Source organism: Diadema setosum, chromosome 18 (genome assembly GCF_964275005.1).
Source record: "Diadema setosum chromosome 18, eeDiaSeto1, whole genome shotgun sequence".
NCBI lineage: Eukaryota > Metazoa > Echinodermata > Echinoidea > Diadematoida > Diadematidae > Diadema > Diadema setosum.
Genome location: NC_092702.1, coordinates 2,296,945 through 2,320,852, shown reverse-complemented (window position 1 = coordinate 2,320,852; position 23,908 = coordinate 2,296,945). Strand labels below are relative to the sequence as shown.

Genomic DNA, 23,908 nt, shown 5'->3' with positions numbered 1-23,908 from the left:
TTTGACCTTGACCTTTGACCTTGAGCATGTGCACCCAAAAGTTGATAGGCACAACTTCACCCCCTAATACACATACATGCCAAGTTTCATTAGGATACCTCAACAGGTTTTGATAGTTACCTTGTCCACAAAATTCATTACGGACGGACGGAAGGACGGACGGACGGACGGACGGACGGAAGGACGGACGGACGGACGGACGGACGGACGGACAACCCGAAAACATAATGCCTCCGGCACCACTTTGTGGCGGAGGCATAAAAAGAAGAGATGCGACTGCTTTGCCTCCGCCATATCACATTATTCTCCCATAAGTCTGACACTATCGATGTACACCTTGACAGTTTGAGATGACAGTTTTGAGATAACAGTTTTACATGAATGGTAAAAACTTGAAACGATGTTTGAAAATTTAATGGCACAACCCCAATGTGTTGGTATTTATACATTCCTTGAAACAGGTTTCATTTGGATGAATGAATTGTTTCAGAAGGCAAGTATTCACAAATTTGTGCATTATCATTTGACCTTCAACTCTTGCCCTTTGACCTCATGGCCCTCATCTTTCTTAAAATAATCGCTATCTGGTAATATTTAATTTTCATGGCAACACTTTGAGCTATTTTCAAAAGGGGGGGGGGGAATGGTGACATTTCAACATAATCATTCAACCTTCAACCCACGTCACAAATCCTTCCTTACAGAATCATTGTGCAATAATACATGTAAGGTATAGAGAAAACAGGGCTATGTCAGCATTACATAACAGATTTGACCTTTGACCCCTGACCAAAAAAACTGAGAGAGAATGATTGTTAGGCAGTACATGCATACACACTAAGTTTCATGCAGATAACATGAGCCATTTCCAAGATATGGAGAAGAAAGTGAAATTTTAGCATTTTCCTTGACCTTTGAACTTTGACCCCACGGCTCTAAACTTTCTGCAGATAATGTTTGCCTGGTAGTTCAACTATATGCTAAGTTTCATGAATATACCCTCAGACACTACAGAGATAAGGGGGAAAATAGGGAAATTTTAAGAATTTGAGCTTGACCTCTGGCCTAAGATTTCCAGCATGCACTCCCAAAAGTTGACAGGCACAACTTTGTCCATTCAGACATGTACATACATATGACAAGTTTCATTTGGATACCTCAAACAGTTAATTTATGCTGTCCACAAATTTGATGAAGGATTGAAGGACAGATGGAAGGATAGATTGACAGACAGACGGATGGAAAGACGGACGGACAGATAGAAATACGGACAGACAACTTAGTCCACTAATACATACATATGACGAGTTTCATTTGGAAACCTCAAATGGTTAAGCTACGCTGTCCACTAAATAGATTATAGACGGAAGGTCAGATGAAAAGATGGAGGGACGGACAACCCGAAAACATAATGCCTCCGGAGACACTTCATGGCGGAGGCATAAAACAAAGTAGAAGATAGCATGATGAAATAAGAGTAATTGATCTGCTGAATGCAGTAAATCAAGACATCTCAACCTGTATGAGACCTTGACTTTTTGCCTTATACCTGTATCATATCAGCTTAATGATTGACAGTTTTGTTTTCAATCTTTTCTACAAACTCTTATTTCTATGGGACATTCCAAGAGAAAGCTATGGACTGAAATGATATCTAAAACCAGAGTTATTTACTTTTAACCATAATACTTCAGTGTAATGTCATGTAAATATTTTCTTTATTTCTATCCTATTAAGCAAATCATGTTACTTCTGGACATTCCTGTTTGAAGTTATGGATAGAAATTGACATCTTACAACAAAAGTCCAGTATTCTCTGACCTCTTACTCATTTTTGCCTTAAAGTGTCATCAGCCTATTTACTCATTGGACAGAGTTCCTGGGCTATGTTTTAAATCCACAACTGACATTTACTTCCGCCAAGGAAGGAGATTATGTTTTCAATAGCGTTGGTTTGTTTGTTTGTTTGTTTGTCTGTGTGCACGGAAACTCACAAAGTTGTGGACAGATTTGGATGAAACTTGCAGGACAAGTCAATACTGACAACAAGGAACATATAATTAAATTTTGGTAGTGATCTGGGAATTTTTATGGATTTTGATCATTGGCAGATGGGTCAATGAACTCAGGAGTTCAAGCTGTGCGTATTTGAGGTTTGCATATGCGTTATATAGTGCGTATGCAAACCTCGGGCGAGGCGTCATGCAGCTGGAAGCTGATGACATTAACAAAGGCTTCTATATTGGGAAATTAGATGATTTGCAGCATGTGTGTATGGGTAATCAGCTCCTTGGCGGAGGTCTGCGCTCTCAGAGTGCTCTTCTAGTTTCTTATATCATGTTGACGAAATAAAGAGCATAGAAATGGACAGCTGGACAGAGCGGCTAATGGACCCACCAGGTCAAGAGACAACAGGTTCAAAAAAGCAGGAGAGTCAATCACATCATTTGTAAGATTGAAGATGTAAAACGTCAACACCATTGCGACACATCCGGTACCTGTTCTTCCTCATGTAAACTTACTCATTTCAGGCTGCCTGACTCAGTGGTGATCTTGACCTTGAACTTGACTTCTACCCGTTGCGGCACCAAGTTCCTTCATTCCAATTTCACCCAGTCATGATCTTTCCAATTCATTTCACCTTTGATGTTTGTTTGTTTTTTTTTTTTTCCATCATGTATTAGAGGTTATGCGTTTTAAGAAACTGACTTGATTTGACTCCACTTAATTACAAACACAAGGCTAAAACTAATGATGCTCATCAGAGATTCAAGATACATTTAACCTTACTGTAACATCTCTATCCCTGTCATGCTCATTGATTGAAAGCTTTTAAATGAACCGTCAGTACATTTTTATGGGCCTCACAATATCACGGGAGGGAATTGCTTAATGTGGTGAAGAGGTTTTTCCTTTTTTTATCATCTGTGATGAAAATTTTTAAAGTTATTGCCTTCAAGCTCTGCTTTTGGGCAAGAGATGAGGATATGGGTGTGGGACAGACGTATGTTTAGAATATGTTTATTCACCCAAACACCTGGAAATTATCCCTTTTGAGCTATAATACTTTAGGCCTATAACAAACAGAATGTCAAGTTTGAAAGTCTGTCTTTTGGGACACATTACCCCCTAGCAGGCCCAGCTGGGCTACCACTGCAATTCAGTATCGAACTACCTTACAATTTGGTTGCACGATTTCTGCTGTCAACAACAAAATCCTCTCACTAACAGATTACATACTCTTCCCAAATTGTTACTTCCAATCTGGTCATTACAATTTAAGTCTAATCTAGTAAAAAAATAAAATAAAAATGGCGCTTCGATCAGCAAAGTCTTGGATCATATGAAAAACGACGAGCCTACTGACAAAAGCAACAAAATAACTTTCACAACATACTAATGATACAAAATACAAACTGATAGGAAAGAGTCGGCGTCAGCAGTCTTAAATAATGTCAAATGATGACGGAGTCAAATGCAAGGAGAGTGAGAAAATGCTCAAAGCTAATACAAGCCTCGCTAGATTCAAAGAGTTGTGCAGAAATGCATGGTTATTGCATTGTGCGGTGCAAAAGGACTTAAATCTCCATCACATCAACCTCATCTCTGACAGAAATTCCTTCCTCTACACATAAAGAGGGAGACAACTGATTCTCTCTTACTCTGAAGGGTAAAGAAATCATCAATGGTGGTCAAAACTGTCTGCAGAATGTAGAAAGCAGGGGAGGGGGCGGTGAATCTCTTCCCTCATACCAAGTTGGAAAGCAAAGTGTAGATGAGTTGCTTCCAAGCAGCAATGAGAGACGAGGTGAGAGGTGGTGGAGTCTTAGGTGGAAGCTCCCTTTGCCCTCAGAAGCTGGGCCTGCAGCATTGCCAGTTGCTCCTCCATGTACTTAATCTGGTCTGGGCTCATACCGGGCGGGGCACTCTGGGGGGGATTCCCACTTTGGGCGTGGTCGCCAGCTTGTCCTCGAGCACCCCTCACAGCTTGTGGGTTGGAGGATAGGGAGCATGGCCCACTGGGAGACTGGTTGGGCTCTGACGATGATTCCTTCATGAGGTTAATGATCTCCTGCATAAATATGGACATACATGAGAGTATGATTACATTTAGTCTTGGCACCAACTGATAATGTATCAAAATCTACTGAAGGAGGTTGTAGCTGGGTCCATATTATTCAAGATTAATATTCTCAAGTTGTTGATAACAAGAATTGTTGAGTTAGCCCATAGTGGCACCTCGTATGACTTTGCGGTGTCTCATACACACAGAGTTGCAGTTAATAACTGAATGGCAATGATGCCAACCTAGTGAACAGCACTCCAGTATTCTGAGGCCTACAATGCTTCTTGGGCTTCTTTAGTAATTCCTAACTTCCCTGCATCAGACATTCATAGTTATACAATTTAGGAAAAATAGTATTGACAGTGAAACCTGTGGTATTTTTGGCAATAAACAGTACAGAAATAATGCTGAAAAGTGATAGCTGGCATCTCTGTTACACCGATACAACATCTGGCATATCCTGACATCAGCATCTCTATGAACGTCTTCCCTCACCCCTGAGATATTTAGACCCGTCGAGGCATCCTCTAACTCGACGTAGGCGGTGCTGTCCCGAAACTCTGTCACCCTGGCTGTGACGGCCTTGGTTCCCATGCCGGTCATTTCCTTCAGGCTGGTGGTCACTTCTTCCTTCCACGGTCCAGTCTCACTCCCAAGACCTGATGTGAAGATGAGAGAAAAAAGAGCCAGAACTTAATGACAGCAAAGTGCTGCAGCCGGTATCCATCACTTGGTCTACTCCCACTTGGTCTGATAGGCATTTAGTCTCAACCCACATGGTCTAACCCTGTTTCATCTACAACCAGTTCGTCTAATGACTATTTAGTCCAATTGCCACTTAGCCTCATTACCAGTTGGTCTACTTCAAGGTGGGCTATGTCCATTTCGTCTAATACCTACAGTTTATTAGCAAAGTGGAAAAAAATCAAAGGAGACAAAATTGCAATTAGACCATCTGGTAATTAGACGAAATGATAATTAGCCAAATTGGGCATTAGACCACGTGAGAATTGGACCAAATGGGCATTATACAAAACTGATAGTAGACCATGTGTTTAGCCGTAGTGGTGTTAGACAAACTGGGAAATAGACCATCTGATATTAGACCAAGTGGCAATAAACCCGGCCACCTCAGTTCCTTGTCATGTGACCTATCACATGACCTGACCTGACACATAGTGATAATGAAAGGGAGACCCCTCACAAGTTAAAACTCAGTCAGAGCGGAGGGTAGAGTCATCCAAATCAAAGAATCTGGGATGCCAGTTAGAATGTAAGAGGACTTGAAAACCATCTACAAGAAGCTGGTTTGTATATGAAAGAGCCTGAAATTTGAAACTGCCAGGGCCTGAATTCAGGCTTTTGCCTGGAAACTGGTATTCCTGAGGAATGTTTCATTTCAATCTTTTATTTCAAATAAGCAAAGCATAAATATTTTTAAAAAAATAAATAAATTAAAAAAACTCTGTTTAACTTAGCGAGAAATAATGTCAGCATTCTACTGACAAAGACCAGAAACTAATTTCATAACAGATGTTAGGAGAGCAACTCTTGCTAGAATAACAACTGGTTGTAGCAACAGCTATTCAGGAAGCAAAATTCTTGTCATTTCAACACTTACCACTGCAGTATGAGTTGTTATCATACCAATTTTTTCTTGTAAATGGAGCCCAATTCGCTTCTATTGCAATAACAAGAGACACACACACACACACTCACACACACACTCACACACACACACACACACACACACACACACACAAAATTTTGGCTCCGTTGTTTGGGAAACATGCAAAGATTTGAACAAAAGTGATGAGATGTGCCTACTGAGAGAAGACACTTACCGGCTAGACAGCATCTGACTGACAGACAGGGGATCGTTGCAAGCTCCTTGTCGATAGGTCTGATGGTGGCCTGCCCCACACGCTCCCTGTTACCAAAGTCAATGTACTGGAGCTCAAACTTGTTGCCAGGCAACTCCTCCAGGACAGCTGCCCGATACCATTCCTTGTCCTCTGTTAGGAGCACATAGGAGCAAGAAAAAAGCAATTTATTTCAACCATCTGATATTTTTCACTTTTATCTCCTTTAAAGGGAACACAAACCCAAAGAGCAATGTGGATTGAATAAAAGCAGTTATATTAGTAGAACGCATCAGTGAAAGTTTGAGGAAAATCGGACAATCGATGCAAAAGTTATGAATTTTTAAAGTTTTGGTGTTGGAACCGCTGGATGAGGAGACTACTAGAGGTTATGACGTATGAGAGGACCACAATATAAAGAAAATATAAAAGGAATTCCACAAAAATTCACTTTTCTAGCAAAATGAAAGAGTTCTTGACTAACCGCTTTCAGAAAGCGGGGGGAATAAGTGCTACCCCTAACATATGTCAGTATCAAGTTGATGGAATGTGTAATTTTCATGAAAAATGAATTTTCGTTGAATTCCCTTTTTATTTTCTTTATATTGAGGTCCACTCATACGTCATAACCTCTAGTAGTCTCCTTACCCAGCAGTTGCAACACCAAAACTTTAAAAATTCATAACTTTTGCATCGATTGCCCGATTTTCCTCAAATTTTCACTGATGTGTTCTACTACTATTACTGCTTTCACTCAATCCACATTGCTCTTTGGGTTTACTTTCCCTTTAAGTGCCCCCTACAGCATATTTTCAAGCACTGTACATTGATCTTGTTGAACGTGTCATCAAATCACATGGTTATAAACTCATGCTGAATGACAGTAAGACTGAACTGTTATTGATTGGCACATCCAAGCAAATATCTAAACTTTCTTTTGATGGGATATCGGTTGGAAGTACCGTCATAAAGTCATCTTCCACTGTTAGGAATCTTGGAGTGTGTTTTGACACACATCTGAACATGGAAGCACACATCACAAATGTGTGTAAATCATCATACCATATGATATATAACCTTAGACGTATCAGAAAATATTTTGATGAGAACAGTATGAAATTGATTGTCCAGGCATGTATTGTTAGTAAATTGGATTATTATAATGTGTTATTATATGGACTCCCTGATTCTCAAGTTGGGCGCCTGCAGCGAGTCCAAAACTCCTGTGCAAGGCTTATCTGTAACAAATCTAGGTTTTCAAGGATTACTCCTCTTCTGAAAGATTTACACTGGCTTCCGATTTGTAAATGAATATTGTCTAAGATCTTGTTGATTGTGTATAAGTCACTTATCGGTCAAGCCCCCAGTTACATATCTGAATTATTAGTGCTTAAATCTCATCGACATACTCATAATTTGCGCAGTTCTAAGGACACTCTTCTTTTACAGATTCCAACATGTAAAACAAAAGTAACATTGGGAGACAGAACATTTGTCTGTGCAGCTCCCAAACTCTGGAATGATCTACCATTAGAAGTCCGGAAATCCCCAACAGTAGCAGTCTTTAAATCACGACTCAAAACACATCTTTTCATTTAACTGTTCGTTATTATCAAGCACATCAGAAGCTTTTGCAGCGCAGAAGAATATATGTCTATAGGTTTTGCGCTTTATAAATTGATATATTATTATTATTATTTCAAAGTGATATCCACATATTCAATCATTCATTCACAATGTCACATATATCTATTGCAGAGCAGTTACAGTGACTACTTAAGGTTCATTTTCGTGGCTGATCATAGACCACACCATCAACCATTAGTACAAACAAGCAATGCAAAAGAGATCACACATTACAAAATATACAGTAAATGTGCCATGGTTTACCCTAAACAATCTTATAATGCATCCTTAGAACCGGCAATTTTCTTTCGTTGTGTCCAAATTTTGTTATAACCCAACACACAAACAATAAAAATACATAGAGTGGATAATGTTGCAGCCTGAATTTCGACTTTGTTGTAACCGGAATTTCGTTATAATTGTGTTCATTATAACGGGAGTGCACTGTATACACCTACACATACTGAACAAGCAACTGACATCAGCCTAGTGTCATTACAAGTTTAAATCCTGGTTGGGAGGGGGGGCGGGTAAATGGAAGAGGACAAACCTGAAAACTGGGCACAGCATAGATCTCCCACTCTGGGCTTGAAGTTTGGCTCTACTGGCTGGCTTCCAGCTTTCGCTGCTCCTTCTGTCACTTTCAACCTCCTTTCTTGCACTGTAATGACAAAGACCAGACAAGGCTCATGGGTCCATCCCTTATTTCATTTTTAGCTGTATTTTCTTTAAGAAAATTTCTCCGTATGGTTTAAAAGCAAGAGATGTATTTAAAAGCAGAATACCAATACAGCAATATTTTTCTATCATCCCTTTCCAACGTCAAGGCCAATTTTTGCTGATAGTTCCTCGTGTGGTACTACACGTGGCCATCATGATGTTACCTATGAACACTGCTAATCCTTTATCACTCCTAACATATTTGCCTAGTTTTTTCTACCATAAAGTATTTCAAATCTTCCATGATGACCATTATACATATGATGCACAGGACAGAATGAATCGGTGAGAATTGGATGCGTGAGTATAGCTTTGGAACTGTTTACACTCACCAGTGCAGCGAGTGAGTTCTAGACTGTTTCCATTTGAAGTTAAACAAGAGCATCCAATTCTCACTGATCCATGAAATAGGCCAGTACATCATTCATTTTATACAATGAGCCCGTAAATTCATGAAATTGAACTTTTTTCCCTGTCATGCATCCGGAACACCTACACAATACTATATATGGGTTGAGCTCTGCATTAACATTCTACCAGATGCATGGCCATGCAATCGGATTTTTCCGGACACATGGCTCAGGGTTGATCAGTAAAAATCAATGCATGATATTTGACCAATCAGATTGCAGAGATTCTAAAGCTCATGTTATAAAAAATATGCTTACTCTCCACAAATCCCACATATCTGCCTAGTTTTTTCTACGGAGAACTATTTCCTAGACGACTATGAATTGCTTAATGATACAGACGAAATACTCACCTTCAGGGGTACCAAAGAGACCGTAGAACTCTGCCGGGCTGACAATCTCTGTGGCGATGTACTGGAGGTCGCATTTCAGTGGAACCGCTTCTCGTAGAAGGTCCGACAGTCGGTGATGCTCCACCCTTGGAGCTAGTCCTGTCGCCATGGCGACGTCCTCTCCTGTGCTGGGAATGGCAACTCTCAGGTGGTATGTGTCATCCACCTTGCTGGATACAGTCGCCATGAAGAATCCCTCTGTGCACTGAGCAAGACACTGAAGAGTTGCAGTGGCAACATCTTGGGAGATATCACCAGGCGGGATGTCTGGGTTGATCAGAGAAGAGATATAATGAGATGGAGACAAAAAAAGAGCGATTCAACCTCACTACCAAAGTACTTTACTTGCCTATGCAGATACAAGAACATTGTTTCACACTGGCAGACAAAAGATGATATTGGCACGGAAACATTTTAATTTTTTTTTTCAAAGGAGGATACAATCTCAATGCAGATGCACTATTTCAGAGAAGAGAAGATTGAATGCTATGAAATCAACATATGCTGTATTCAACAGCAATTACAGAAGCATGTATCACATTTCCAGACTTGGAATATGATTTTGCAAGCCATTAGATTTGCAATTAACAACCACAGCCAAGGAATGACAACTTTAGTATTATTCCTTTTTGAGACACAAGGAACTTCTTCCACTGAATCTTTCTGAAGTTTTGCTACTCAAAAATATGAAAACTTTGAGATGGACAGGCAGGTTATGGCTCTGGACTAATTGATAAGAGAACAAGAATACCAGCATGGATGGCTACTAGGTCACTTTCCTATTCTTAGTTACAGGACTACTCTGGATGATTTTCAGACTTTAATATTTGCTGAATTATACATTGGTAAAACTGGGCACAGAGTCTCATATCTTAAAGTGATTGGGATGAGGAATAAGAATGTTTTTAAGATTCATAACAAATCACAATGAACAAGGATGATGACATGGTAGCCTCACCATAGGCATGCATGAGTGGGGTCTCAAGGAAGTAGAACAAAAGAAGAAAGCATGCATAAATTCTTCACAGTTGAACTTGCTAAGTATGCTGTATTGTAATGGAATCACACTGCTACATTTCTGAAATATGTGAGCCACTTATGTCATCATATTTATTCAACATAATTTGTTTTGGGTTTTTCAGAGTAATAAATTTCTCCACTCTACGACCACAATGAATTCCACAAATCTATACATGGAGCAGTCAATTTATGTGAAAATATGAAAATCATCTGGAATTCCCCTTTAGGTCTAGTTCAACAGATGGCTGTCCACAGAACTCATTTCACCTGCAAAGGAGGCCTTGAAAGACTGTCTTGGGAAATCTATGAATCGGGCGGGGAGAGGACACATCCTCGATGCACTGATGGTCTCACAGTTCCCAAAGTCGATGTATTGTACGTCATACTCTCCATCTCCATTCGCAGACATGACGTGAGCCCGGTACCACGTATTGTCCTCTGGATTTAATACAAAAGAGATCATCATGTTTCAACTGATGAAGATGAAAGAGCAAATACCCCCAAAGAGAGCGACAACGGATGGTGTGCGGCACTACGACACACAACCTGCGTAGGTCAATTCATGGTTCACAACTACCTCCCAAGGTAGCTTGAAGAGTTACAAGAGTAAATTAATTACAAAAATAAATAAATAATGCACTCTTCTCGTTAAGAGCTGTGCATAACTATCAAATAATACCTCCAACTATTCATTCCCCTTATCTTTTGGAGACAATAAAAACATATATTCTTGTGTTAAAAACTGACATTAATTTCAGTGCATTACGAAAGATATCTCTCAAACTTGCCGGGATGGGCAACTGAGCACAGGCCCCAAACTTTCAAGAGGTGAAAGCCCATTCAATTCACTTGTTTAACCTAAAAATACACAATAAAAAAACACAGAGCGAATTATGCTGCGGCCTGAATTTTCACTTTGTTGAAACTGGAATTTTGTTATAACCGTTTTCATTATGATGGAAGTGCACTGTACCATGATTACCGTTTTGTCTTGACCAAAATGGTTACAAGAGAAATATGGGCTACAACAAATAGAGACTTCATCATATGGGTGGGTGGGGGAACACTGCCTCACCTGTGAAGCGACCAGTGCAGACTTGCCCTACTTTGGGGATGAACTGGCCACTTTCCTGACTTCCAAGAGCTTCGTTGAGGGCACGGTAGAAATTCTCAAGCTTCTGCTTGTCTGCAACAAAGTAGTCAGACATTGGACAAGAGGTCATAAATAATTGAAAAATGACTTGATAAAACTAGGCCACTTCTTTGGAAATCATACAGAAAGTATTCAGCTTTCATCAGCTCTCATCAGAATGATGACTTTGTGTAAGAGACAAAAATATCTAAAAGCATTTTAACAACCAAATTTCATATTTTGTTTTGTGTAGTGTTAAATAGCATTGGTATGGTAGATAAAAACAAAGATATCATGCCACAGAAAATATGATAATCAATCTCGACTAAAATACAATCATGATTACATTCTTCCTCTTCCACGAGGTAGCTCACACTATTCATGTTCTGCTACTGAGTTTCTGATCTAAAGCCTGTTATCTTTCTCAATGACAATCCATGGGCCTCATCTAGTCCCGTGCATAGTAAATGCTACAGACGAAAAAAAAAAAAAAAAAAAAACACAAAATCATCAATCATCCATTTATATATCTTTTATTTTATAGGAAATGAACACAAGATAATGTAAAATTCTGAACATTTAAGACACCAAGACTAATTCTTAGTTATTTCTTTTTCCACCAGTTATATTCTTAAAACTAGAATTGGTCGTGTGCATTTTACTTTTTTGAATTTTGCATGAGCCAAGAGTCACGAAATTAAAATGCATGTGAAAATTATTGCCTACACTATATGCCTTCAATGCTAGCGGCATTTCGCAAAAATTTCATGCCGCAATAAGGCCGTCAGCTCCAATTTGCGAAAATTTCATGCCACAAAAATATTTTGCTTTGCAGCACATTGCATGACACGTCAATGGAAATTTGAATTTGTCATATAAAGCACAGACAACCGGTATGTAAAATTGTAAATTGAGACTGCAAGCTTTACACAGACTTTATGGCTTGTTTCTGAAAACAAAACTTTCTTCTTGTTTTCACAGTAAGACATTAAAGGACAAGTCCACCTTCATATCGTCGCTGGGGTGACAAGACCTCATATCTCAAAAATGTCAATTTTTTTTTTTTAGCTAAATGGTCAAATAATGGGTCAAGTGATGTCTTGGCCAAATCCTAACTGTCTTACTCCAAAAATGAAGCCACCATGACATGTCAAAGAGAAGGCTTTCCCATTCACTATAGTGCTTTGGCCGCCATGTTTTTTCGCTCTCCTGAACATTTGACAATTTTGAGATACGAGGTTTTGTCACCCCAGCGACGATATACATGTGGATTGAGTAAATGCAACAATATTAGTAGAACATATCAGTGAAAGTTTGGGGAAAATCATCACTGCTGGATGAGAAGACTACCAAAGTGTATGATGTCACATGCGTACAATGATAATAAGGAAAATAAAAAGAGAATTTCACAAAACTTTACTTTTTGAAGAAAGTGCACATTTCTTTGACTTGTTACTGACGTATGTTGAGGGTAATATTAATTCCCCCGCCTTCTAAAAGAGAGAAGTCAAGTATTCTTTTGTTATGGGAGAAAAGTGAAAATATGTTGAATTTTCTTTATTCTTTCTTTATATCATTGAACACATGTGACATCACAAGCTATAGTAGTCTTCTCATCCAGCTGTGACTGAGCAATAACTTCAAAAATTCATAACTTTTGAACAGACTGTCCAATTTTCCTCAAACTCTCACTGATGTGTTCTACCAATATTGCTGCATTCACTCAACCCACATGTCTGTGTAGGTGAACTTGTCCTTTAAGCTTTTCTCAAAGAAGTGAAAAGACTCGCTGATTCTAAGCTTACTCTCATCATCTACCAGCTGGCAGTGGAACTCCCTGGGGTCGATGTAGTTGTTGATGGCTATATTCACACGTTTCTCTCCAACTGGGACTGTTATCGTCGTCAGCGATGATATCATGGGAACTGAGGATGTTCAAAATGATGTATGGGACAAAATATTTGTGACATTCAATCTCATTCAGCACTGTTGTGACAAGTTTATCATGTAACATGACAGATACCCAAGTTTATTCTTACCATGGAGAGATCATAAGTAGACAGAATCTTATTTGGCTTTTCTTTCCTTACCTTTCTTGTACATTCACCTGAAACCAGTCTACCACTTCTTTTGTACTAAGTAATATATATATTCATGCTATTTGTCAACTAGAGCAAACATTGAAAAGTTTGTAGTGTGGGAGTTTTGTGCATTTTGCAGTCAGAAGCTATACAAGTAGGAAAACAGGAAGTTCTACACAATGTATTTTGACTGCAAGATTTCATTTTGGTACGCAATACAGGTCTAAAGTGAGATAAAAGATGTGAAATTCATCTCACTCGACAAAGCACAAAATTTTCACATCACAGTATTCAGAGTAAACTCCTCTTGACTTCTCTTAAACACAGTTTTGTTATTTCAACTCTTCAACCAACCTTCAATTCATGGACTGTACTATTGGTAGGTAGCACCACTCAGAGAGAGGGGGAAAAATGCACGAAGATAATGTGGCTTGGTACAAATAAGATCTTCTATTATTATGACAGGACTAGACACCACTTGGTATATAAAGATATGGACTGCATCTAAAAGCAGTGTGGATAAAATTGCTCAGAGGAATCTCAACTCCATGCTTTGACCCAAGGAGCTTGCTCCAAAGGTAATAGCATGGAGTTGAGATTCCAAGAGATTATATCAACAATGCCTCAAACAAATGCAGTCAAAATGTTTTATATTTTAAGGAAATTTAGTAAGATTTTAGTCCATCCATCACTACAGTGAAAGTCATTTCACATATCACATCAGGCACTGCCGTAACTTTTGTTTTGTGATCGTATCAGACAAGGATCATTTCTCGCATCATGGGAGCCAAGCCTTTACAGCACATGATACTTACATACCAAGAGTGCAGTTTAGTACTGTGGGCTGTTTTGTACTATGGGGTGTTTTGTACTATGGGGTGCTTTGTACCATGGGGCAGTTTCGGTACTATGCGACTACAGGACTTTGTTGAATTTTTGCTTCCAATGTTAACCAATCAGAATGGAGGATTCATCAAATGAGATACTAAAAGAAGAATAAATCACACTAAAACTGAAAGATGATAAAGTAAAGGAAACATACCACCCTCGTTCCCGTCTGCGATTTTCTTTGGCCACGCAACATCCTTTTCCACCAACACATCACTGACAGAGATGAGACCTGGACAGTTGAAAACGAAGCATTGGCTTTTGATACAAATACACTATGAGACTGAACATGACTACCAATTACGACTCACAGATGTAGATATATATGACATCTGTTTCCAAAGAGAATCAAAGTTAGTCAATACATGTATATACAAAGTTTCATGAAGATTCTTAAATGAATTATGAAGGAAAGAAGCAAAATTTTAGCATTTTCACTTCATCGTTGACATATGATTCAAAACTTTCAATACAGAATCTTAATCTGGTAATACATGTGAACTAAGTTTCATGAAAATTTCATGAAAATATGTTCAGGCATTGCAGGAATATCAGGGGAAAAAGTCAGTTTTTAGCCTTTGACCTTGACCTTTGATCTCAAGCATGTTTGCCCTAAAGTTGATAGGCACAGCACTGCAGCAAGCAGATGATAAAAAAAAAAATCTTCAAATATGGTCACCAAGTCAGAGTAAAATGGTATACAGTATAGTGGAAAGTTTGCTACAGTGGAAATTTTTGCATATTTTACAGAACGTAAAGCTAGCATGAAAATAAAAATAGACAAAATATTTGCTTGTTATATCAATGTATTATTAATCTTTATCTTTGATTTATAGCTGGGTATATTGTAAGGGTGTGTAAACTTGCATGTATGTTACCTGCAATTTTCTCTCTACTCCCTAGTCCAGTCGTGTAAGTGGACTTGCTGTCGTAATGCATAAAAGTTACCGTATGCCCTAGTATGTACTGCCAAAGCCCTTGGCTGCTATGGCAGCAGTGAGCTGTTTGAAGTCCTTTCTCAATTGTCAGAACTATTCCCAAAATTATCTTACCCAGCATAAGGCCCCCCCCCCCAAAAAAAAAAAGAAGAAAAAGGAAACACAATCATTTCCATTCATACAGTAGTGTGTGAAGCTCATTGCTGTCATAATCTAGCACTAATACAACCAGCAACTTGAGTCAGTGGGTAGGCTAGGTTCACACCTTGTTTCTCATCCTCCAGTTTTAGGATGATCTGGTAGACCCCCGCCTCCTTGCCAATGAATGCTGCCCTCATCTCCGGCTTCTCGGTCAGCGATCGGAGAAGTTTGCCACTGGCCGGTGTCCACTGACCGGTGGTGCTGCGGGGCTCCACGCCTGCAATGGCGCAGTGGACACCCTACAGGGAGGAAAGATTCTTGATTTGAGGAAACACTGAAAAAAGTTCACACATGTGCAAAGAAATCAAAGAAGGTGAAATAGATTTGAAGATCTTTCATCAAGGTGCCCAACAGTTATCACAAGTTCAAAGGTCAATAGTTCATCCTGAGGTTCTGCTTTGCATGGCAGATGAACTGTCAATGATTTTTTTTTTCCAAGTTTTGAAGAATTTGCTCTCTATGAAAGATTATTCCAATTAGAGCAATAAAATTTCACAGTACTCATAGTTCTTCTCAGTAAATGAGTGCTGAAATCCGCCAAATCAAAATATTTATAGTGGTATATATAAAAGCAAAAATATTTGCATGCTTTTATTTTCGCAGTAGCTTTTGGTTACGTGAAATGTGCAAATGTCCACTTTTACAGTAATGGCAACTCTGCAATCAGTGGTAACTAACATAGCTACATTATTCCACAGCCAATCAAAACCAAGAAATCACTCATGGTTTTCCACTGGTTTCAGAATTACCATTTATCACAAAATTACAACAGTTTAATGCAACAATTCTCAGGAAAATGAGGAGATATCCTAAAGGGAAGACAGTGGAGATGGAGATTTGAAGATGGAGACATGAAGATGGTGATTTGATGACAGTGACCGACCTGCACTGGAATGGTTATCATCTCTGCAGTGGCCGGTTTGAGGTTGCGACGAGGGACGTCCTCACGGTTCCCAAAGTCCACCAGGCGCACTGTGAAGACATCTTGACCTCGGTCTGACAGAATGGTTCCTCGGTACCAACCCTCGTTCTGTTCACTCTGTACCAGGCAAACCATTTCTGGCTGTGAGGAAAAAAAATACATGCCCATTAAAACCAATTTTCTATTGAAAAACAAAAACAAAAACAATTAGAAATGTCGCTATGGCGACTGGTATGCCTCCGCCATAATGCATGATTCTCCTAATAGGTCTAGATAGTACATGTGGACAATGTGTGATAACATTTTCACAAAATTGGCAAAATATTAAAATGACAAGTTTGTCAAAAATGTGTTGAATGTTCACCTTCCTTGACCTAGGTTTAATTGGATGAATAGGAGAGCATGTATTTGGGATTTAAGGACTTTAACTTGACTTTGACCCATTCATACATTTTAAATTGAGTAATTTTCATGGTATGGAGAAAAAGTGCAATATCTGTATTGAATAGTAAATTGTTACCATTTTCATCTGGCCTTTGACCCTAAGATTCATAAGATAATCACTGTCTGGCAGAACATGCATAAATATGTAGTACGTTTCAAGATAACTTGAGCCACTTCCGAGATATGGAGGAAAAACTTAGTTCAGCACTTTCACTTGATCTTTGACCTTTTGACCTTTGAGGCAAAAACAAAAGAAAAAAAAAACTTTCCAGTGAATCTCTATTAGGGTATACATGCATACACCAAGTGTTACAAAAAAATAATCCTGCTGGCATTGCATAAACATGAGGTGAAAAAAAGGTGAAGTTTTAATATTTCTACTTGACCTTTTGACCTTTGACCTTTGACCTCATGACCCAAACTTTCACCAGAGAATCTTAATCGGGTAATACATGCATACACTAAGTTTCAAGAAAATACCTTCAGGCACTGCATAGATATGATGGAAATAGTGAAATTTTATGTATTTGACCTTGACCTTTTGACCTTTGACCTTGAGCATGTGCACCCAAAAGTAGATAGGCACAACTTCACCCCCTAATACACACACATGCCAAGTTTCATTAGGATACCTCAAAAGGTTTTGATAGTTACCCTGTCCACAAAATTCATTACGGACGGACGAACGGACGGACAACCCGAAAACATAATGCCTCCGGCACCACTTCATGGCAGAGGCATGAAAATACACAATATGGCTAAACATGAAATACTTTCTATAGCATAATACTATTCCCAATGAACATTACCTATCCCTGAATAATGCTTAACTTAAGGGATCTCCAACTACATAGTAAACACCAATATCCACAGCTGTTATGAAGCAAATTCATTGACTAGTTAAAACTGCAGTTGATGTTCTGCACACATATGATGCTGACTTCTGGTAGTGGGGAGGTACAGAAAAATGGGCATACTGCAAAATTGTCTACACCCTATACCTACAGATTCCAGTCATTTTGATTTGCAGATTTCATCTTTGGTAAAAGAAGCAATATTAACTGACAGATCCAGTGACGGTCTGTATATCTAACACAACTCAAATGACTATGACCTGATAAAAGATTTGATCATGTATAAAAAGAAATGATGGTGCCACTGGTGTACTTGAGTGAAGTTGGAATTTCACAAATCATGATTACCGGTAATTACGGAATTTTTGTGTATCTCATTGATTCCTATCAGATACAGCAACCTTTGATTAGAAGCAATTTGCAATGAATTTCCCTTTCCCACCGTACCTTGGGATCTGTTAGGGCACCGGCAGTCCTCACATGCTTGTTGATCATCTGCTGCAGCTGCAGGTACTCCTGTACATGGCTCTTGACGCCAAGCTGTACCCAGACCGACCCTGGGTGAGACGCCGCTGTGACTATCACCTAGGAAGGCAAGAGACATTTTGTAACATGCCATGAACTCTAAACAGAAACCTTGAACTAATTGTGCAGCCAGCAGGCAACTTGTTCAAACTTGCCTAGGCACTGTCTTTAGGAATAGAAGAAAAGGTAACAACCTTTTTCAAATCTGGCCCTGAGACCTCATTTTAGATTAGAAGGCTAGAAGGTGATTTCGCAAATTCATCAACTTACGATGTATTTGGGCACCCTGTTTAGAGAAAAAAGAAATCTTTTACATCTAGCCCAGGAGACTGATGGCAAGCTTTATATCTGCAATGCATATGCCGAGACAATGCTAATTAGGCAAAAAATGGTGTTCTGCACATGCATGAAACAGCTGTTTCCATTGTCCAACCCTGAAGTATGCAATGTCTTACCATTCATGTCGCAGACCTAAGGTAACTACTAAACACTTGCCTAGGTGCACTGAGACAAGTAGGCACGTTCATATCTGCCAACCCTGAGACTTAATAAATCTGAACAAACAAAGACAAATTATTTACAAATCGGAACTTTCATAAATTCTATATACTTTACTATTAAGAGATATTTTCAAAAAATTAGAACACACTGAAATTAATGCGTTTTCTTTCAGTGAAAAATCTGAATATTCAGATTAAAACTGAACAGTTGGCAGGTGGTATGCATGTTGGTGTGTTACAGCAGGCTGCCTTCTCGCCAATCTCATTCTGAAGAACGCACCTTGGGAAAAATTTTTCAAGTCACCTTCAGATTATTTATTTATTATCCTGAATGAGGAAACTATAGATGTAAGTTTGAACAGGTCTCCTTCTTGCAGTTTTCATATCTCTGTATTGAATGCATGACCCTTCTGGATGGGAGGCGCTTACTGGCTGACATGAAAATCTCAAAGATAAGATTTGAGGTGAAAACAGAGGTCACGCCATTAGTAACTTAGCGACGCTGTTGATCACATGTTTAGAATCCTTGTTATAATACTTCATCACATTCAGTTATGCTACACAGCACCAATTTTAATCAAACATACTGTAAATCCAGAAGTTTTCTACAACCCCCCCCCCCCCCCCCCCCCCCCCCGTGCTACCCATATACCCATATCGATATAAACATGTGTCAAATCTATTGTGTAAGTCAAAATTTGCACAAGTCAAAGGATTTGTCTCTAGTCTCTTTGGATTCAACTGAGGTGGGGCTGACTTTATTGAAATTTTCAAAGAAATTTTTTTAGTCTCCTTCCACTATGACTGACTATTAAAGAGACCCTGTGATTACCAATTGTTCTTCAGGTCTTGGTTTCACGTAGACCAGGTCTTTGGCAGACAGCGTATACGGTCCTGATGACGTATCAGCTTCAGTCTGGTCACTGCGGGCAAAAAAGAACACCAGTTATTTTTAGGCGAGTTGTATTAGGGAGGTGGACCACCTCCCTGGTTGTATCAGTTCAAAAAAATTAGTTCCATAAAACTTATGTCTGTGGTTTGGGGCTGTATATTCTATTACAGTTGTTATGATTCTTGGATAGTACTTATTTGCATCCTTTTCTGTTCATATGTAACTGCTACCTATACACAGCCCACTTGCAGTAATAAAATGACAGGGCTGTACCAGGGTGGTGCACAACACCAAAGCAAACACAAAGTGAAAAGGGCAATTGCCTTGGGTGGGTGATACCCGACATTGTGTCTGTCACCTCAAACTCACTAACGACAATCTTCATTAATTAGACTTCATTTCTATGTTATCGATATTGACATACATTATTCACAACTTACTGAAAACGAAGATTATATGTAGTGTGTGCAAAGGGTACATCGTCTCACTGACGGCCATTTTGAATAATCGGGAGTTCATGCAGTCGGAGCTGCACACCTTTGCACCACAAAGTGGTTCAATTATGTTTCCAACACTACTGTTTTGTGGAAAATGCATGCATTTGGCATATAATTTCATTATCTTTTGTAACTATCACGTGGTATGTTACCTTGGGTTTGCTTCAGTGATGCTGTAAAACTAGAAACATTCGCGGCATGCATCTCCTGCAAAATGCAGCCAACAGAATTTTATCGTGGTGTGAAACATTCGCCAATGACCTCTAGCATTCCACGCATTGTGTAAGCATAACACTCACGTGTGCATTCTCCTCCTCCCTTCACGCATCCTAGCTCCTCGCAAAGGTTCCGTTCCCGCGAAATTTTCTGGTTTTACAGTATAAGGGGAAAGCATAAAGGATAAACATAATCACTGCGTGTGGAAGAACAATCATTGGTAAATACCTTGGCTGATTTGGTTTGCATTTGTTTTTGTGACGAGCCCAGTCTTCCTTCTGACACTTGATGGAGCAGTAGGTCACATAGCACTTTGAACAGTGCTTCGTGCCTGCATGAGGGGGGAAAGAATTCTCAGCGTAGTAAATGCCATACAGTAGACAGAGATTTGTCATAAATGCAGATTTGTTTTGGGAGACACTCATGCTTACACAAGACATAGACCATTTTCAGACCTCCCTACCTTTCTGACTAAAAATAAGGTTGATTTGGCTCAAAAGTAGGTAAGAAAACGCAGTTCCCATAGGAGTGTGTTGTAAAATTATCAAGAAAAATAGAAAACTCCCCTTAAAACAAGAGCTGGGAATGGTTAGAATACAGATTATTTCTTCCGAATTCAGAATGATTGGGATGTCTGCATCTTTGAAAGCTATGGGAAATTGTTCAGGAGTATGCAGATCGTGTTATTTTAAGGGCCTATCTCAATGGAGGAGACTTTGCTGCATAGTTCAAGTCTTGTACACAAGTGTTGCAGAGAGTGAAAATGATGTATTGCAGGGTAAAAAGAAAGGAATGGATTATTACCCGCCTTCCCACAAGCTTCACAAGGCTTGGGTTCTCCGGGGGTCTTTCTCGACCTCTGATCTCTTGGGCTGCCAGACTGTCCTCGTGGACTCCGGGGGCTCCTGGCGTCGTTGGTGGTCTCAACTCCTTTGGACATGGGCACAGGTTTGACTCGTTGGGGGCTAGCTGATGGGTTCTTGGGGGAAGGTTTCCCAAAAGCACTGGGACCTGGACTTTGTTTGAATCGCTGCGGTGGTTGTTCCTTTTCTTGTCTCCCCTGAGATGGAGGTGTCTTGTCGGATTGGCCAAGGTCCTCCCGCTGGTACTGGTTAGATTTGGACGGTTTCTTTCCAGACTCAGTCTTCTTACTGGTGCTGCCTTCGTTGTCGTCCACTTTCCCATTAAAGAGGTTGCGCACAATGGGCTCTGAGGTGCCAGACTTCGGGTGGGGTGATTGGCCGTCGCTTGCATCTGACTCCCTACCCCGGCTCCTCCGACCGCCACCCATGCCAAAGAAGGGGAAGAATGGGTACATCATGGGAGAGCTGCCCTCCTCCATGTGCTCCTCCTGGAAGTGGCCTGTGAAAGCCATCCAGAGCCGCTGGCACTCCTCGCAAGGCATCCCCATCATCGCCATGGGCGACGGAGACGGGCTGTGTGCAGAGCTGCCACTCTTCCTCCTTCCCTCCCTGTGGTTTCCATCTCCATGTCCATTGGATGCGGGGGCATCACCATCGATGTCGTGGCTGTTGTTCATGGCACGCTTGCTGCTGTTACTGCTCACAGACGGGGAAGGAGATACCCTGCCATTCATACTGTCATGGGCATCACCAGATTCATCAGGTGTCCGGATTGGTCTTGGTGGCTTGAACCTAAAGTGGGAGAACACAGGAGATGAGTAAAACATGGCAGAATATCACAGAAAATACACGACATCAGCATTCCCCTTGTATTTGCGGATGATGAAATGTCTCTTAGATCTCATTGTGGGAACATTATCGGGGGGGGGGGGGGGAAGACTTTCTGTGAGTTGGCATGGGATGGGCAAAATAGCCTGCTGTTGAATTTTGTAGTACCTCACAAAGAGCAACAATAACAATAACCTTCCCTTTTCAGCTTGGAGGTGGTAAGACATGAATAATAAGACAAAAGACAAATGCTTTTTTTTTGTCGACGTTTGTTTGCCAAGTCCTTGTGCTGTGTTCAAAGCAATGGTTGGAAGCAAACAATAGAAAAATGTTTTATGTAAGTAATGGTTATGCACTGGTAGCAGGCAAGTATCTTGAATAACTCTTCTTCATAATCATTATTACCCCTGATGAGAGACTTGAGCGGAGGGCTCCCTCGCTAGGTTGATGCGAAGACAAAAGTTCTTCAGTCGATGGCCGTTAAGCTGCCGGATAGCCTTCTCAACATCACTCACAGAAGCAACAGTCACAAAGCTGAAAGAATGCAACAAAAACATGAACAATTCTAAGATGCATGTCATCTTTGGTGCAATTCTTCTCCTAAGGGAAAATTTTTCCCTGCACCAGAAAATGGCTTCTGGTCATATCATTAACATTAAAAGCAACATTCTAGCTCTAATTTACTTTAACGAATGAAAAATGAGACATAAAACTCATCACTGAGACGAGTTAGGTGATACGTCAGATTTTATATCAGATAATTGCAGATGAAATCAGTATGTTTAAAAATGTAAAAGGTTTTTAGAATAAAAATAACTGTCTCCATGTATACAGTGTACATTTGACTCTCATTTGCACCACTAAGAGGAAGACATACAGACTGGAAATTATGTTGAGATACGTTTATCGTGCCAACTTCTGTGCACACAAAATTTAGGCACATTTGGACAAACGGTTCCTGTGATACAAAATAAGAACTGTCGTGAGTGTGTCTGTGTTACAAGCTCAGTGTATTGAGCAAGAGGACTCTGATATAAAAAAAAAAAATTATAAAAAAAGAAATAAATCATGAAACCAAGTATCTATCTTAAGGGTCATCTTCACATTCAAATTTAGCTTTTAAAATGTCAACTTTGACCCTAAGTTGCATAACAAAGATGGCACTGCATCAACTTGATGATATTACATATTACTATCAGTTGGTCAAGTGGCATGAAAGGTAGACTCTACCAATTTGATCATAACACATTCCCATTGACATAACATGTAAACATGACAGTTTGGACATATCTTTAATCAAAATTTCCCCTATAATTACATCATCAAAATGAAAAATTAAGAAAACTGTCTCATAGACAATTGCCTCAGCTACAACATGCTGAAGAAAACTGAGCAAACATGACAGAGATAAGAGCTAAAAATGTCAAAAATATTGTCAAAAACCAAAACTCACTTTGACTTCAAACGACAATATGACATAGGGGGCATTTCATCAACGAGTTCGTCGGAGTTTTCACCGACAAATTTGCTATCAGCCAATCAGACGCAAGGCTTTCATTAGCTTTTAACACTTGTCAGTGTAAATCCTTGCATCTGATTGGCTGATAGCAAATTTGTCGGTGAAAACTCCGACGAACTCGTTGATGAAACGCCCCCAGATCGACAAGAAATGACATCTATATCTACACTTGCAGCACATTCAATAAACATTAGAAGTAACCAACCGTTCTGAGAAGCTATGGTGGAGTAAAAAATGACAATAAAGTCACAAGGGGATATTAGCATGAACACAGAATCTGTAAAAATAGAATCTGTAAAAACAATGCCTGCAGTACCACAGAGATAGAGGCATAAAATACTTGTGAAGTTATAAAAACACACAGAGAACTGGTGAAGTAAGATGTGGTGTCATAATTGAAGGGGTCGGTGCAATATAGTGCTAACCCACACTTTTGTAAAAATTGAGTTACATGCATTTACATAATCCTTATCCTTCACTCTAACCTCCGTTAAGATATCATATTTGAATTC

General features: G+C 39.6%; 2 protein-coding genes across 2 annotated transcripts in view; one reads left to right on the top strand and one right to left on the bottom strand.

Moving 5' to 3' along the window:
• LOC140241858 (uncharacterized) overlaps window positions 1-23,908 on the top strand; it is a 99,418-nt gene that overhangs the window by 32,202 nt on the left and 43,308 nt on the right. The window lies entirely within an intron of this gene.
• Window positions 3,541-23,908, bottom strand: part of LOC140241921 (tudor domain-containing protein 1-like) — a 30,607-nt gene continuing 10,239 nt past the window's right edge. The window contains exons 4-19 of the mRNA XM_072321667.1: window positions 22,283-22,411; window positions 20,991-21,841; window positions 20,415-20,517; window positions 19,414-19,504; window positions 18,004-18,141; window positions 16,220-16,399; window positions 15,401-15,575; window positions 14,352-14,429; window positions 13,034-13,153; window positions 11,172-11,282; window positions 10,364-10,534; window positions 9,038-9,343; window positions 8,105-8,215; window positions 5,911-6,081; window positions 4,562-4,725; window positions 3,541-4,072 (exon numbers count right to left, since the gene is read on the bottom strand). Of these exons, the coding sequence (XP_072177768.1) occupies window positions 3,827-4,072; window positions 4,562-4,725; window positions 5,911-6,081; window positions 8,105-8,215; window positions 9,038-9,343; window positions 10,364-10,534; window positions 11,172-11,282; window positions 13,034-13,153; window positions 14,352-14,429; window positions 15,401-15,575; window positions 16,220-16,399; window positions 18,004-18,141; window positions 19,414-19,504; window positions 20,415-20,517; window positions 20,991-21,841; window positions 22,283-22,411 (3,145 nt within the window). The 3' untranslated portion in view covers window positions 3,541-3,826. The remainder of the gene's footprint in view (window positions 4,073-4,561; window positions 4,726-5,910; window positions 6,082-8,104; window positions 8,216-9,037; window positions 9,344-10,363; window positions 10,535-11,171; window positions 11,283-13,033; window positions 13,154-14,351; window positions 14,430-15,400; window positions 15,576-16,219; window positions 16,400-18,003; window positions 18,142-19,413; window positions 19,505-20,414; window positions 20,518-20,990; window positions 21,842-22,282; window positions 22,412-23,908) is intronic.